Source organism: Nilaparvata lugens, chromosome 3 (genome assembly GCF_014356525.2).
Source record: "Nilaparvata lugens isolate BPH chromosome 3, ASM1435652v1, whole genome shotgun sequence".
NCBI classification, from domain to species: domain Eukaryota; kingdom Metazoa; phylum Arthropoda; class Insecta; order Hemiptera; family Delphacidae; genus Nilaparvata; species Nilaparvata lugens.
In genome coordinates this window covers 46,241,373-46,260,213 of record NC_052506.1, presented here as the reverse complement: position 1 = coordinate 46,260,213, position 18,841 = coordinate 46,241,373, and the positions used below count along the sequence as shown (strand labels likewise).

Here is an 18,841-nt window from a genome sequence, read left to right as displayed (position 1 = left end):
CTAGGTCGAACACGGAAACAACAATTACACTTAAAGACACAAATACGAATAATAGAGCGAGCAGACAGTATTCAGATTTTCTGTCTGATCAAGGACAACAATAACGAAGGTCCAGCATGACAGTTCTTCTTGTGATGATTACCAATCAACATCGATACGAAAGCGTCGGATTTTGGTAAGATCATCTAATGACAAGTCTCAAATTCCAGTCCAGCATGAGACAAACGACTGCCGACGCGAATCACACCTTTATCAATGAATGGAGACAGGCGACGTAGGCGCATAGAACAATCTTCTCCCTTCTCCAATTGCACAAATTCAGATGAAAAATGTATCTTCTGTACCACTTTACATAGATACCTCTCAGCAACATCGAAATCTGATTCCTCCCGATACTCCCTGGTGTCATTCTTCCTGTCCTCGGTGTGCCTCGGTGGGGTCGATTGATGCGCGGGTGTAGGCTCGGTGCGCGGATGCTTGGTGGTGGTCCCTTGATGCGTGGGTGTGGCGTTCAAAACGGGTTGATCGCATGTGGGCTCCATATTACATAATTCCTCTACTGTAACCTGGTGTTCCTCGGTGGCGGGTTGCTCTTCCTGCGGTGATGGTTCTTCAGTGGGAAATATAAGGCTCAAGAGGGATTGATGTTTACAGGGCGTTTTAAGTGCATGGCGGGCGGCGGTTTTGTGTGGTAGGCTGTCTTGTATGGGCTCCTGTGTGTCTGGTGGTGGGTCATTTGCATGTTGATTTTGTGTTGTCCTTGTTGTATGTGCTACTGTGTAAGATGTATTTGTCCGGTTATGATTTTGATGTGTTTCACCTTGGTTCTTGTGACCTCCATCTCGCTTGTAATTATTTCCATTTAAACGATCTCTGCCATCATAATATGCTCCTCTATCCTGTTGTTTGTTATTGTAATATGGAGATCTATTTCTAGAACTGTTTTCAAACGATTGATCTCTGCTAATATTTTCAGTGTATTTTGGATATCGAGTGTTTATTCCAGCATTTGACATTTGATTTTCACCATTATAATTTTTTCTGAAACTATTGCTATTATGTTGAAGAGAATGATAGAAGTCTCCTGTGCGATCGTTTACTTGACTGGATTCAGAAGTAACGGATTGGATACAGTGTAAATGTTCCATTAATTCTTTACAACTGGTAATTGAGGATACTGCTAGTGTCATACGAACATTGAAAGGAAGCTTTTTTGATAATATATTTGCTAGTGATGCATCCGCCAAAGATTCGTCTAGTTGCGAATTTTTGCACATCATCTTAGCCACAAATTCAGTATATGACTGTCTGCCTCTATTATCATATGTGCATGATATAATCTCTGATAGTGCGTCCATCTGCTTACGTTTGCTCCAATACTGCTGCAGGAATTGGGAGATGAAGTCCTCCAGGCTATTGATATCTCGCATCCGGCTCTGGAAAAACATCAGCGGCTCGCCGAGTAATAGACTGGACAGTTGGAAACGCCATACTAACCAAGAGGTGGGTATCAATTCCTGAATGGCTTTTATTTGATCTATGAATGGTCGGGGTTGCATATGACGGTAGGAATTATCAAATTTTCCAAGACTTTGAAAAAGCTGAGTGCCGTTTACCACTTCATTCGGTGTGTACTGCATTCGACTGACTGGGATATTTTCCATACGTGTTTCTATTCTGGAGACTCGTTCTTCATTTGCGATCCATTTATCATTCATAATTTTCTTATGTGTATTCACTTCATCATACAATCCGGTTAGCTTCAACTGCTGTCCGCCTATAGCATTCTCCAACATGCCGTATCTCTCACTTGATTTTGCCCCCTCCTCCGCTAAATTTGCCATACATGCCTGCACGTTACTTTGTTCCTTGACTATTTCTGCTATTTTATTATTGTTTTCCTCCACTTTTGCCTCTATCTCGCCCTTATTTCCTAACACCTTTTCCATGACAGTTCCCATGATGGCAGTGCCTAGCTCCTTACCTAATACGTCCACCTGTTTTTCTACTTCCCTGGGCACCTCGTCCAACCGCTCGTTCAATCGGCATGTGACATCATCTATATGGGTTTCCAATTTTTTGATGACGGTAGATTGCACATCTATTTTAATATCTATCATACTCTTCACTTCCTCTTTGAAATTAGAAAATTTTTCATCCATGGTTTTAATACCCTCTTGTACAGTCATGGTAATATTTTCATTGACAATTTTGTTCTCTTTTTGGAGGATTTTGGTATTTGCTTCCATTCTTTCTACGCTTTTATCCTGGCTTGCTAATATTTGACTGAGTATGAGTTTGAGTTCGTTTGTAGAATCATTTGCTATAAGATTGGTAAGGTAACCGACTGAAGAGTCTAATGTTGTATTGCGTTTTTCCAGGTTGGTGGCGGATGGCGGTTGACTGGTCACGTCGGATGGCGACTGGGTGGCGGCACTCTCCGTTCCTTCGACGACGTTTGGAGCGATCTGCGGAGACGCCGGTACCGGGTTGGACGCCCTCACTCCCTCATCTCCCTCAGCTGGACTCTCATCGGAATTACTCGCATCGACGACGTTATCGATCTTCGTAGAAGACAATTGGGCCAAGTTTTGCAGGTCGAAATTGATGGAGCATATGCTGCCTCCCTCTCTCTCTCGTGGGGTCTCCGCTGCATTGTCCTGGGGTTGTTGATTTGCCGGTGTCGTAGCTACATAGTTTTGGGGGTGTTCGCTGAAGTAGGAAATTTGCGAGTTAGCCGGCGACTGGTTCATGGTGACGTTATTATGGATTACTTCGAGTAAATAGTCAAGTGTGTTGCCAAATTTCAAGAATGTTAAAATTGATTCAGTGATAGTGCCTATTCTGGATAAAATTGTGTGGTGTTAAAAGTTTCAAGTGTCATGTACATATATTACTAAACGGACATCAATAGACAGGTATGGCTTACAAATTACACTAATATAGTTCTAAAAATTTTAATTAGGGTCTTATCCTCCTGAATAACCACAGTATTATAATGCCTCAAATAACCTATAACTCTGGTCAGCATACAATGTCTAGATTCAAAGATCAAAATCAAATTTTTACTATAACTTTTATGGAAATTTCCATCCAATTTTTTCTCTATTATGAGAATTATGTTATCAAACTCGTGTGATACAGTTTGTCTGTATTTATGCAGCTTGAAAAATTTCAATTTGAAGAGCAACTCGATTATTTTAGCCAGAAACTTACAATAGATCATCAGATATATCTTGTTGAATTGACTTCAGATTATACTTCTTGCAGCTTTCAGTTTTATCAATAATTTCATTAATCATTGATAGTAAGATTGAGTAGGTAAGCTTTTCATCACGCCTCACGCTTGTGGTGCCATATTATGTGACGTTGTGAACCTTTGCCCCACTGATTGGGTGACATATTATGTGAGATTGTGCTCTGTGCCCTTGGAGGGTTACCTCTCATGATAGAGCGATGATATTAGTATTTATAAGAGCAGTCTCTAAATTCCCTCTTTTGCGAATAAATTCACAAAAAATTAAGGCCGTCCGGCTCGCAAAATTACTGGGTTCAAACCTCAGCTCTAGCTCAGTGGTAGAAACATGAATTTTATAAATACAAATAATCACCATAAGGTTCAGTGACCGGTGATTGATAATTCTTACCGCTGCTTCTGTGAAGTTCTTGAAGAATACCAGTGAGGAAATTAAAAGAATATTTGATGACTGATTATCAGTAACCATGTATCACTAGAGAATAATAAGGACCAACTATAGTTGTTTCTAGTTGATTCTCAAAACGCTCGTCGTGAATACAAGTATTCACCAATATACCCTTTCAAAATTCCTTAGAACTTACAACGCCAGTTCTTGAAGCTCTCTGGATCCTTATATGATATAACTGGAACCTTATTAATATAATTTTTCAATATACTTGTTCTGGCTGATAAAATGAATATCATCAAAGGATGATAAACATTGAGTGCTCTGAATAAAGTTAATATTACTTGATTCAATAATTTTAAGTGCTGCTAAATATTTGTTGATATTAAAACAGCTCAAACTGTATATCACAAGATGAACTAGGATAAAATAAATTTCTACGATTTGTATGCTGACATAAAACATAAAATATATTCCCATAAAAAATATGTGCATAAAATATTCGATATATCTATAATTCACTAAAATAATCTATTTCAAAAATCTGAATAATTATCACAGACTTTACTAATATTCACAATAGTGAGTTTCAAATTCATAAATATATTATATTTAATACTGGTATTTAGACTTCCAATCAATACAAAATTCTGCAAATGAAAACCTGTTCGGTCTATAGGTTTGATATACTATACTTGGTTCAATAAACAAATTTATAATTGATAAATTAATATTCAAACATGAGATCCCAGGGATTTGTATGAATTCGGGCCGTGCGTGGAAGTAAGCTTCCTACATATATTAAATAAATTTATAAAATGTTCTTATGAACTATGTGATATTATTCAACACGTGGTGATTTTTGATTTAATTCAAGTTAATTTGAATAGCGCTTTTTTATTAATTACCCCACTGAACGTAGAAAAACGAGCTCGTTCGACTTATCACTCACTGAACTGAAGTTCTAGATGGTCTCGTGGATTGAATTAATTATTTCCAATAATTAATTAGGTAGGCTCCTTTTCGTCACTACTGGGCTAACGCGTGATCCAGATTTTTATAAGTTTCTTTCGAATTAAAGCTATTTTTATGGGAATCTTTACAAATTACGAACTCTTTGACAGCACTGAGTTCACAGATAATTGACATTTAATACAAATACTTTACATTTAAAAAAGGGTTTGGCTTAATAGTTTTAGAAATTTTTAAAAAGAGGAAGAAAGAACCCTAAACTCCATGTGCATCATCTCAGGTCGGGATCTTAAGCCAGAAGAAGGAGGTTTTTAGAAAAATTTGTCTCTTCCACGAATAATTCTGTAAGCTACTCTCTGATTGGCCTTCAATTAAATAGACTCAATACAATTGGTTGCCTTGGGAATCAGGGCTTCCTCGGCTTTATAATAGAAAAAATTAAATAAAAAAGAATTTTTATACAAATGTATGGAGTGTTTATCTTAAATTGATTTCATAAATAAATCCTAACATGCGATGTTAATACATTTAGTTTTTCTTTTATATGAGTTTTGTATACTCTTGATTTATCATGCTTTTTTAGATTATAATAAATATTTTTACAAAAATAATGGGTGTTCGTATTTCTACACATCGACTTCCTTTAGTATACATAATATATCCTTTATGAGTAAATTTTATATAATTCAACCTGTCATATGGGTTGATCGAATAATCAGCTGATTCGCTCAGTATTGATTCTAATAATTATCGATTTATCCAAGATTGACTAATTTTTTTCAAAATGTAAACAAATAACTCTAACCTCAATGTTCATGCATTTTATTTTTTATAATCTGCCAATAATAAGTAAGCTGCTTTATAATTTTTTGATCTTACCAATGGGTTCTCATAATTATTAAATCACAATTATACATGTTTTCTTATCATTGTTGATAATGCTATTACTCCTAATCGCTAATAATACTTGATTTGAGTTGATTTATCCTTTGACTAGGTCTAACCTTCTTTCCAATTTTATAGTTCTATTATATTTCATTGGTTCATTTTGAAATATTTGGTGGTATTAATTTACCACGTGACACATGATAAGCTTCCAATGGACCCAAATAAAACAAAATATCTATCTATATCAATTAGCGCATCATGCAACCCTGACAACCAGCACTCCCCATGTGTGCAACTCCTGTGATTGTATCAAAAGAGTAACACATTACAAATATCTTTGCTTTATATTTGATAACTGTTAAAGGTCGTTTATAAACGTGCAATATATCGGGAACAAACTCAGAAAATGCAAAAAATAAATTTTTTTCCTCAACCCTAAAGAGACACACTGGGGTGTTTCACACCCCAGGGATTTTTTTTCTCTGTTCTGCAGTTGACAATATCAAACAGATGGGAATTTATGCCCAGTCTAAATAAGGTTTGTAGTATTGTCAACTACTATCCACCACTTCCAGTCAGTTATAGCATTCTACAAGGTCACCAGCTCATCTTGTTCTTTGTTTGGGGTGTCTAACACCCCAAAGTGTCTTTTACGTAGGACTTTTCTCGAACACTTTTATTACAAAGATTTACTTGTATTGTCACTAGGAATGTGGTATAAGATGATGAATCAGATTGGAATAAATGCTATGATTCTCTACAACTTGAGATTCAAAACAATAGAATGAAGAGACGTGAGTTTTTGATGAAGTTGTCATTGGCAATGATCAAGCCATTCGTTCAAACCGGATTAGGAGCTCCAACACATAGGCGGAACATGTGTACTTCTAAAATTAGTATAAATATTGATAAGCAGTGCTTCACTTTTGATTTCTCTATGCACTTGGAATAAAAATGATTGAGAAATGATGAAGAATGGTCTAAGTATTGTGATGAATCTTTCGAGTAAATCTCATGAAAGGAGAGAATTAACTAGAAAAATTATAATTAACCTTATAAAATAGAAGGTTTGCCAAACGGACAGTTAGCACCCGAGCGATAAGGCTTCCTTATCATCAACTGAGTATAAGATAAGAGTACCGTTTTGTACTACACATTTTTCAAAGAATTATTTAATAAAATTATAATTATTTTGCAAATTAAGTACAAATCATTTATGAATTGCTCATTGAACTTTTGGAGGTTACACTTCTGTTTACAATTGATCAGATGTTTTGTAGCAGCTCAGACACAGCTGACTGACTCAATATATTATAAATGTCATGCCAGGTTTTCATGCAAGCTATAATATTATTTCTAAAATTGAGAACTATTCAAAAAAGATAAAGAATTTCAAATAGAAAAATAGAATGTATGTATTATTGTTGAAATTATTTATTATTCACGAAATTACATTATAATGTCCATTTTGTCAATTCGTCTTCTGAGTTCGATTATTTCTTAAGCCTGTCAATCATTGTGTCTGACACGTTCTATATTATCAAGAACCGATCAAGTACAATCATTGAAATAATTGATTCAACCTGGATATTGGAACAGATCTAAGTGGATGTAGTGTGTGGGGTCAGATCGAGATTACCTATTCTCCGTCCTTACCTGCTCATATATCAGCTTTTTTCTGTTACTAACTTCGGCTTGGGAGCGAATTTGTCGACTGTATAGCAGATGCAGCTGGAGATAATATAATTTCCTACAATAGAGCATAAAGCCCAACAAGACTCTGTTCTCGAAGTATATTCCGAACGATCTCTGGTCCTTAGCACCCTATTTTAATCCTTCAGAACTTATTAGAGACGCAGTCCCGTAAATTATCTACATCAGGATTTTTGCTCAATCTGTATGATTTTATATGCTGTTTCATCACAGGTAATAATTTTAAGATATCTGTATTCAGTGTTTAGCGACCGCTACACTACCTCTGAAAACTTTATTATTATACAATCAGTCATAAGAAGAATCAAGGGTGAGCGAGTGTTTATGCCTCCCGCGATTCAGACGATTGTATCGAATCTTGTAGTGACTCAATCAGTCTGGTATTCACTTAGCGTCCACGCATGCATGTTCAAATTTCTAACCTCAATACTGGTGACTCAGTGCAAGATTTGTTATACGTGGAGCTATATATATTTGCAGCACAACACAATTTGCCAACGCAACGTGAGGCATTTAAAATACAGCACCACAGTATTTGTTTTTTCATATCTCTCAAAGAAAAATGCAAAATTGAATTGGGGTGTTCAACACCCCAGTGTGTCTACTGTGTTAGCATGAAGTAAGTGTGTCTCTGTAGGGTTAAGTAGGATTCTCACGCTAGAGTTGATTAGAACGGTCCATTACGCATATATCCAATCAACATTGCTGTACGGAATTATTGCTTGAGGTGTTGATCCAGAGACTATAGAGAACAAGACTAAACTTTCCCCTTTATCAGTTATGCAAAACATTATCATGAAAACTGCAATTCGTCAGCCTCAACAATATCCCACACACACTATTCAACCAATTACAAGTTCTGAAAATGACTCAAAATAGTGTCAAAACCCTGATTTTGTATATTTTTAAGCGCAAGTTTTCTTTATTCACTGATATCCGCCACAATACCAAACAAGAACTGCTCTGAACACAGGTATCATCACTCATAGACTGCTTAAATATTCACAACGACATCCTCACATTATAAAATCAATACGCTTTTTCCTAAGCTACCAGAATTTATGAAAAATCCCTAAAATAAGCCATTTCAAGCAAATAGTCAACAAATTGATACTTAGTGTGAATCGTGATGAAATGGATAATGATATAGTATAAATTTATTCTGATCGATAGTGGTAGAGAAGTGTGATAAGTTTGCAAGTAAGTAATTATTTATACAAATATTAAAATTAATATAGACTATGAATAAAAATGAAAATTCTTCTTCTGGTGCCTATCCATTACCGAATGTTGGCAAACATTCTGGCAATTATAACTTTGTTGACAGCCGCTCTAAAAAGTTACGGGGTGGACACTGCAAACCATGTTCTCAAGCTCTTCAACCAGGAAATTCGTCTCCTACCAACACCTCTCCTGCCAAGAACTTTACCCTGCAGTACACATTTTAACAACTGATATTTAGTTTCATTCCTCATAATGTGTCCCAGATACTCCAATTTTCGTCTCTTGACAGTGTACATTATCTCCGTCTTCTTATTGAGTTGTTGAAGAACCCTGTTGTTAGAAATTTTGTCCATCCATGATATTTTCAGGATTCGTCTATAGGTCCACTTCTCAAACGCTTCAAGTTCCTTTGTTGCTGTTGTCAGGGTCCAAGACTCAAAACTCCATATAACAAAATGGAAAATATATAACAACGGAGGAGTCTAATTTCCAGTTCAAGGGTCAAATTATGCGACTTGAATACTCTTGACCTGATTTTGAATGCCGCTCTCGCCTTTTCAATCCGAGCCCTCACCTCCTGAGAATGGTCCCACTGCTCATTCAAAACTGTACCCAGGTAAATATAAGTTGGCACTCTCTCCACTACCCTACCATCAATAGTAAAATGCACATTGTCAACTTTCTCTTTACTAATAAGCATTGTCTTTGTTCTGTTAATGTTGACTTCCAGACCATATTTTCTACTAACTTCAGCGACTTAGTCCATTAGCAGTTGAAGTCCTTGCGGTGTGTCGGCAAAAATTACTGTATCATCCGCATACCTGAAATTGTTGCATCTCTCTCCATTCAATAGTACGCCGGCCTCCGAGTATTTCAAGGCTCTGAGTATAAAATTGCCTCAGAGTACAAGTTGAATATTAGCGGAGATAGTATACGACCCTGCCGTAATCCTTGGAGAATTTCAACTTCTGATTTCTTATTGTTGACTCTAACAGATGCTGACTGATTCCAATACAGGTTTTTAATTAAACGCAAATCCTTACCATCAATTCCGCTATCCTGCAGGACCTCCATCATTTTATTATGCAGAACTCTGTCAAATGCTTTTTGATAATCTATGAAGCAGGCATATATATTGCAGTTCAAGTTGCGGCAGTGTTGGAAAAGGACCTGTATACCAAAAAGCGCATCCCTATAGTCCCCAGTCCTCTCATGAAGCCAAATCGTGTAGGCGATACCAGATCCTTACAGATTTTATACAGTATACGATGAATAATCTTTAAAAATATTTTCAACAAGTGGCTCATAAGGCGGATAGTTCTATAATCACTGCACTTCTTGGCACCCAGTTTTTTGGGAATGACTACAAATTCCGATCTTAACCTTTCCTTCGGTATTTCTCTACTGTCATATATATCATTGAAAACCGATGTCAGCTTTTTTTTGAAATTTTCATCGAAAAGTTCCAAGATTTCTGACAGAACTCCGTCCGGCCAGCTGCTTTGCCACTTTTAATCGACTGTATGGCCGCTTCAACTTCATCAAAGAGAATGTCTGATCCTGTTAACTTAGTTGCTAATTCGTGTTCATGTCTTTGGTCTGAGAAGAGTTTTCTAACATAATCCTGCCATTCCAATTTCATATGAACAATTCTATATCAATAATTATCTCATCTTTATTCTTATGACATCTACTATTTTCCCTATTTTGTCATCGATCTCCGAACTTGCCTTCACTTCAATCAGAGCAGCACCGAGCACATTCTCAATTTGTTCTCTCACATGTGGATCATTGATTTTTCTTCTGTCGAATGCCTTCTGTGTTGATTTCGTTCTCAGTTTCTTCCACTGTAGTCTGAAATCGGAAACCAGCAAGTTGTGGTCGGAGTCTATATCTGCTCCTGGAAATGTTTTGGCCATCTTGCAGCTATTTCTATATCTTCTATTTACCATTATAATTATAATGAATCTGATTGCATACAATCCTACCATCCATTCATGTGTGATACATTCTATGCAATTGATTTGTGTATAGTTATTCCAACATTATGCTCATACTTTTGTGGGGCACCAGAATAGTATACACTCTATAGTTTTCACTGTCATAATAGTTTGCATCCGGCCATCTCATTTCGCTTATCCCCAAAACCAATAAATGCAAACGCTCCATTTATTGAAAAACATTCTCTATTTTCCCTGCTTGAGCCATGGTCCTTACATTCCAAGTCCCGATTCTTGTTCGATGTTTGAAGAATTTTTTTCCTTTTTATCATTGCTCATACTTATACCACTCGGAAGTTCGTTTAGGGTGTCCATTCCAGAAATAAAATTATGGCTGATAAATTGCCTAAATGAATACTAGGACTGCTCTGAAAGCCTTTATGCAGTGGTTGCCCATCATGCCTTCTGCATTCTCATGCCGTTGACTAAGAATATTTATAAGAGATTGAGTTTATAAGAGATTGACAATGGTGTAATAACCGAAACCGGTCTTTCTAATTATCAATAAATCAGTGTTTTTTTGACAATTTCTTAGTCTTTTTCATTCACTAAGAATATACTTAGTTCCTCCGCCTTAAAGCTGTTTTTAATACTTTCAGGACTAGAGAGTGCCCTCTCTATACAGCTCTTCCGCTCCAAAGACCGTTGGCCATACAGAGTTGACTCCTTATTCCGAGAGTCTTACGGTCAACAGAGCACCTTTCAAACCGTTTGGTATTGCTCACTCGGTGTGTCAGAGTAGAAAAAATGGTATTAAAACAGTTAAATTAAATACGAATAAAATCAAAGAAATATATAGCTACAATGATGACTAGATCTCTTTGGTAGTAACAAATGAAAACAGAAAACTGACTAGACGAAAACATCGCAATATCATTGGGGACGGGAGAAAGAAAGGAATTTTGTAAGATAAGCCGAGAGAGCGTGCACGGCAGGACAGTATAGGAAGCTCCTGAAAGATCAGTGGAAAGAGGAAGGGTGATGATTTAGAGAAGGGAGATAATAGCAGTAGAACGCAGTCTCACAGAAGTAACAGATTAACAGCGAAAATTAATAGGAGAATGCATTGAATTGAAATAAAACATATTATTAGGGAAGTGCAAATGAATGTATACGAAATTTTATGTGTACGGTATGTTGAGAGATTTTGAGTGTATTTAGTATGTCTCTTTTAGGTACTACTTGTAGTACGGTATCCTAATACCATTAATATCATTTCACGTCTGTGAGTAATTGACCGAACGTAGTGAGGTTTATGCTTTAAATCGGATTTTCTTTTGTCTGTATGTATGTATGTAACGCAATTACGATAGATAGGATTAATGTATACTTAAAAGATCCTTATCTCACTGACTCACTGACTCAATCAGAGCTATTCCTGGGAGTATAGATCATTTTTTATCTATATAATAAGAGAGAGTAGGGTTGTGTTTGTTCGTGTTTTCGTTTTCCACATCAAAACATGTCAACTTGTGGATTGCATACCGGAAAAACGGGAATGATTTAGATATCCAAATTTTGCACATGGATTATAAAAATATCAATTTCGTTCACCTGGGAGCCCAAATTTCAATTCTCCTTCTAGATTTTTCAGAATTAATGCTCAAACTTCATTCATGCTACCGTACATGGAGTTCCATTTACGTCATAGGCTACATTGTCATTGTTGTAGCCCAGAAGTGTGTTTTTTCATCAGGAGATTTATAATGCTGTTACAAGACATCTATTTTCGAACGGAGGAGGCGTGTAGCGTAACGGTAAAACGCTCGCTTTCGGAGCAATGGTTCCTCGGTTTGAATCCCGATTCTTCTTAATTTTCTTTCTCAATTTCTTCTCTCGAAACGTATTATTATTAATTATTTTTTCAAGGAATTTGTTTTCATTACAATTGAACTGGGATTTTATCGAATATTTATTTTTGATGTAAAAGTTTGCCACCATTGAATTTCATATGAAAAACATGAATAGATCACAATGAAATAAGTAATAATTCATATTCTTCAGTACTATCAGACACAAATTCACAGTGAAACGAATATTTTAGGTATTTTTCTGGAATTGGGAAAAAAGGCTGCCTGATTCAAATTGAGGAGGATCTAATAGGATACTAAAATTCATTGATGTATTGAAAAAGAATCAATATGATTCTGTGAGGTTTTCAAATATTATTATGTCTTCTTCAGTTATCTATACTATGTCACAGATCCGCCCCAGTTGAAGCGTCATGTGTCAAAATCCAGCTCCATGGGGGGGACACGGAAATATATAATTTGAATCATAAGACAATAAACTAAGATTATAATCGTTCAACCAGGAGTACGATTTCTTCGTATAGAAGGTCTTACCTTGTGTTGGCAAATATTGCAGCCTATTTTGCTCCGTGGAGGTGGGTGGATGTACAGTAAAAAGGGAATTAATAATTAAAATGGTTGGATTAAAGAAAATAATTGAACAATTACAGTATTTGAGGTTATAATTTAACAGTATGTAGTTGTAGGTTAGGTTGACCAGCCTTCGTTTGACCGGGCTATTGGTATCATTTAATTCAGAGTATCTATGTAGAATGACTGGTGTACGGATGAAACAGATTGAAAAAATTAATTTGCCCAATAGAGGGTTTGGCGGTCTACAAAGGTAGCCGAAGTAAGGACGGTGAATTTTTAACTTAACACTGTAGGTGATTATATGGTGAAATGGAATTGAATCCAATTTGATAATAGAATACAGTTCAATTTGAATCTGCTGGGTATGATTAATGCTGTCACTAGGATCAGAAAGAGATAGTAATTTAGGAGTGAACCTTTTCTCCAAATAATGACTAATATACTTAGAATCCAATAATTGTGCTGTAGTTGGGAAAGATATTAGACCGCACAAAACAACAGACAGAATAGCAAATCCATGCGAACCGGGTCTCTGATACATACTATGGGTTATATGAAGGCAAAATGCTGAACCAAAATAGTAAATATTTCGAGTACCGAGTTCAATTCTAATGCTGTTTATATGATCTATTACCTCTCCTTGCGACGTTGATCGGCTGATAATGCAGGATTCACTTCACCTCGGTGTGGTAGGCTAGTGACAGTCGATTTTTTATTTGATTATGCGGGATATTCCCAATAAAAAGGTTTATTGTTTGATAAGAAAATCGACCACCATTTACCACCAGAAGAAATAATAGTCTAATAATGGATACTATACTCGATAATGTCTGACTATTGCAAAACAGGATGTGTCCTGCACGATCAATATGTGTCAGTCGAGAAAGAACGAATTTGGAGGTGTAATGAAGTAAACCCAGTTCAATGAAACGGTAATATGGATATATTCTGAAAGATATACTTTTACAGCAAATATTGGATAAATTAATGAACAGATATAACAAATTATGATTTTGATCGATACAGAATGAATATTGAATGATAGCGGATTTGAATCTACAAATTATAAATACTATGTGAAAATTTGTTACTCTTCGATTGAACAAAATAAAATGGATAATAGCCCTTGGAAGGGTCATAAACTTCACTAGTTAAATAGGCAAAAAATAAGTTAATACAAAATTATAATTCAGAAAATGGAATAAATGAATAATTAAAACTATTATCAGGGTGTGGTTTCGCCTAAGGTTTTGGCTAAGGACAGCGTGGATATTTAAACTTATTTAACACAATAAAAAATCATTTATGATAACTTTGTACCCTTAAAACTATAGTCATGACTTTTCTCGAATGGACGAATTTATACGCTGTGTAATTTTTGTAGATTAACTGGGATCCCCTTTTATATATTCGAATAACTTACGTAGACTTTTGTTTCTGTTTTCGAAATATATTCGGCCGTAGAATATATCGTTCCGGCTGGATCCTTCCGCGTGGCGAAAAACGTCGAACAGACCTCACTAATAAAATTTCAGGGTTTATTTAAATGAAATTGAAAATTCTAGTATCACCAATTATTATAGGAACTTTAAAACAACTTATTAAAACAGAAAGGTAAAGATTGAATTACATTAAACAGAAATTAAAGCTTTTTAACAATTAAGTACATGGACTAGGTCTGCATCCTACCGATGATTTCTGCAAAATGGCCTCGAGTCTTCCTCTTCTAATTCTCACTTGAGTTTCTTCTTCGAAATTTATCTCGCAAAATTTACATATTAATTCAGGATTGGTCAGATTCTGTAACCAATATGCTGAAAGGGTGGTGTCAATGTGTCCAACTTTGAAGCTTTTAAATAGGGCGAAATTCTTGATTTTAAGTTGTTCCAAATTATCTTTTAGTTCCATATAATTATAAGAATAAACAAATAAATAATGAAATTTCATCTATGGTGATATGCATTTGTAAATAACTTCAAAGGGTAACTAATTTTTATAGAACATAGACGTGCTTCTATAACATAGAGTAGACATAATATAAGAATATACATGCTTGTAACAATAACGAACATAATAATAATTAAATATTTCTTTTTTTGTTTATGGTTTTTTATATGTTAGAATATCGACCCTCATCATATATTGGCTAAGCCAATTTGTCTACATATTTCTAACAAATATATATTTATGATAGTTCATCAAATAAATATTCAGGCCTATTCGGCATAGAAATTGAAATATAAAAATGAAAATATTAATATTATATAATTTTTATGATCGATTATTAGTCGAACTGCCTTCTCAATTGGCTACTTGTTCACAAGTTAGCTTTGTTCTGTTTTGGGGTTATGTTTTGGTTCAAAACTAACCTTCAAATATTGTATTACTAATCAAATTAATAAACATACAAACATATATGGTTTTTTCCGTTGACAAAATTTTTGAAAGGTATATAATTACTAATTTATTTGTTTTATACTCTGTAGGTTAGATAACAGTCGTCTATCTACCTCAGATAAGATTGGAGTGTTTTTCGGTGATAGAATTTATTATGTTCTCATAACGGCCTATGAATGGATCTATTTGTAGTTTGAGGGCTGTACAATCTTTTGGTACATCACAACACTATAATAAAGAAAAGAACTGGCTTATACATGTAAGGAATAGGGAATTATGTTTGACGCATTATCACGTCTGAACTACTCAACTGATTAATTTGAAATTTTGCATATAGATTCTTAATTAACTAAGGATGGTTATATGCCTATTTCCAGTTCTTCAAGATTTTATTACGTCAAGTTTTCAATTTGTCATGCTTTCAGTTGTTGTATAGAAGCAGCTGAAAATTTCTTTTAAAAGGGACATTAGATGAGAGGTAACTCATCCTATTGATGATTGGGGATCCTATTCGAATAAAAATAACTGATTTTCTGTCGCATCAAAATTTTGTTCCGCCATTTTGAATTCAATTTCATTTTTTTAAATTGGAAGGTATAATATGACAAAGTTAGGAGACAAAAAACTTACGCTCGTTATATGATATAAAATTTCAAGAGAAAATGAATGGTGAAAACCGCACCGATTTCTCAAACCGTTCAAAAGTTATTCTCATTCAAAGATACTGATAAATCATCCATATATCCATCATCTTTACTATAATAATGGAAAGAGCTGGCTCATACACGTACGTGAAATTATGTAGGGAAATAAATTATGTTTGACGCATCATCACGTCTGAACTACTGGACTGATTGATTTGAAATTTTGCATAAAGATCCTTTATTAAACGAGGATGGTTATAGGCCTATTTTCAAATTTCGAATTTTTTATTAAGTCAAGTTTTCAGTTTTAAAATATACCCTTGCGAAGCACGGGTTACCTACTAGTTTTTCATAAAACAAACTTTCATGACGGGAGTTGCTTCTATCAATATTGATCCTATTCCATAAAGACTAATTTTGATAGTATATCCGACAGATCACGAAAACTGCTTAAACAATTTCGATGACATTTTAATAATTCAGTTTGATATAATATGGAGGGTATTTTTAAAATTTCAGAAGTGTCCGTTGTAAAACATTATTTTGGAACAGGTCTTAACTCTGGGAAGATTCGCTAAAGTTCCTTGAGAGAGGATTATTGGTCCCTCAGGTAGCAGCTGATCAGAAAAAAGGTTTCCATAGTCTGTTGAAAACGTAAGGGGGTGTGAGCGTATGAAAAAAATTATAATAGCTGTAGTTGAGTTACGAAATTTGGTGACCTTATTTTAAAACATTGCAGTATTCATGGAACATCTGGAAGAATAGGTTCAGAAAGTGATCGGATGATAGCAAAAGAAATTTAAAATCGATCTTTCCAAACATATGGTAGGCTAGTTGAATATAATGTTCATTGTGAGGTGATAATAAATGCGATTAATTTCTTCAGCTTCTGTTGTATTGGTTCCTCTGTTGATTAATTCTCATGAAATTGAACAGGCTTTCGTGCTAATGGGCCTGATATTTTCATGTTTCAAAATCAGCTAAAAACTAAATCGAAAACATGATATTCCATCAGCTGCTCCTATTTTCTTTCATGATGTCATTACATGTCACATGACAAATCTTTTGATAATAGATCACAAGTAAAAAATAGAGTTGTCAATAAATTTAGATAGAAATTAAATTGAGTTACATGTTAGTTCACATCTAATTTTTCTTCCCTAAGCATTTGGTTCAAGCAAAGATCAAAGAAAGAAATCATAATATAATGTTAGTTAATAAACAAAGTGATTGAATAAACTCTATCCAGATTTATGCAAATTCAAATTAAATTGATCCCACTTTAATATATTTATGATAGTAAAGTTGAGGACATGAGAAATCAGCCACAATAAATGTTATACCAGCTATTATGAATGGCCTCTTATGTATGAATGGACTTTCATGTGAGAAAGAATCAGTGGATTGACTGCTTTTACACTTTTGGATAAGTGAAACGAAAAGTGAGCGACAGGCTATGCCAAAAATTCCAGAATAAGCTGGATTTGGATCTGGATCCATGGATACCAGAGTCATCAAATTCCGAATAAACTTAATTTGGAATTTATTCTTCAATTGCATCAAGCAAAATCAAAAATAAAAAGGTCACTGCTAATTTTATACGGGAAATATTAAATGCCAAAGAATGAAGTCGAGGTTGACTTTTAAGCCCCGCACAATATTCTACAAAATTCTCTGCAATCAGACTAATATTCATTCTACAGAACACTTCCAACACATCAATTAATTATTCGAATGATTTGACTCAATAATTTTCATGCCAAGTTGTGGCCTAATCTCAAAAACTATTTCAACAATTTTGATAGAATTTAGATTATGAATGTCTCACAAAAATAATCTTATCTTTCAATTCTGGATGAATTATATCATGGAATACAAATTCAAACGTGAACTGAGTTTGTTAACATTTCAAACAGGTGACATCAGATGCTTGTGAATGAGAAAACTGCGTGAGTCTACTGTTCACAGCAAAATAGTATCTTGTAATTGTTAATTATTATTGATTTGTTTCTTTTGTTCTGGTAATACGTTATGGTCTAGTGCTTATTATTGGTTGGAATTGTTGTCTACGGTTGAAAGTCGTTGTCTACCACATATTATGTATCATTTTGATAGAATAATTGAGTACGAGGAGAGTGTGGCTTGCTGCTTCAAAAACGATAAATTATAACAGAGACCATCTAAATCATTTTTTAACTATATAGCCTACTTGTGACAAAGCTACATGATATTTTTAACAGTGGATTAACGTGAAAGCAGTAAAAGCTGGCTGCATGTAGCATGGAATGACAATATTCCTCCCTTGTCAACCCTGCCAGCGAACGAATTCCAGCATTGCCTGGAGGAATGTTCTCGCAGTGAAGGAAAATATAGCGTGGATGAAATGTGACGTCAAAGTCACTAATTAAACAGACGAGAACATAAAAAGCAACACAGTTTTACTCCATGGAAGCATTTGATGGAATATGTCACTTTCAGCTTCACCGACAGCAAAAATGCTAACAATCAAATTTGATTCCTGATTATGTACCGGCTCCACAAATCAAACCATTTAAGAATTAATTTATATTTCGTTCTTTCCATTCGAAATTGAAAATGTGGATTCCCTGTTTTTCCAATTATTTAATATATTCTACATGAGCTAATTATTTTTCAACTTGACAAAACTCAGCTTTTATATTCCTTTCAGCAAAGTCAAAACATTTCTATGGATATCCCACATTACGGAATGTGCAACAATGTACAAAAGAAATGCTTTCATTACAACTGTGCAATTATTTTTTAAGGTATTATATTTGTACTTTTATTTTTACCACCTTCACACCCACAACCCACATTTTTCAAGAGAGAAATGGCTTGTTTCTTAAGAGATGTTTTCTGTCGATTATTCGGTTATCATGTTGTCTCTTCTTGACATGTCAGAGAGGAAAATGAGAAATAAAACGCATTTCCACTCAGTTCCTTACATCTTCCGT

At 34.8% G+C, this 18,841-nt stretch overlaps 2 protein-coding genes across 2 annotated transcripts in view; one reads left to right on the top strand and one right to left on the bottom strand.

Moving 5' to 3' along the window:
* Nucleotides 1-18,841, bottom strand: part of LOC111050664 (calcium/calmodulin-dependent 3',5'-cyclic nucleotide phosphodiesterase 1) — a 753,503-nt gene that overhangs the window by 483,841 nt on the left and 250,821 nt on the right. The window lies entirely within an intron of this gene.
* LOC120350460 lies at nucleotides 1,235-3,017 on the top strand. Its single transcript, XM_039423889.1, has 2 exons — nucleotides 1,235-1,503; nucleotides 2,382-3,017. Exons 1-2 carry the CDS (start codon nucleotides 1,399-1,401, stop codon nucleotides 2,781-2,783), a joined length of 507 nt encoding a protein of 168 aa, XP_039279823.1. The 5' UTR covers nucleotides 1,235-1,398; the 3' UTR covers nucleotides 2,784-3,017.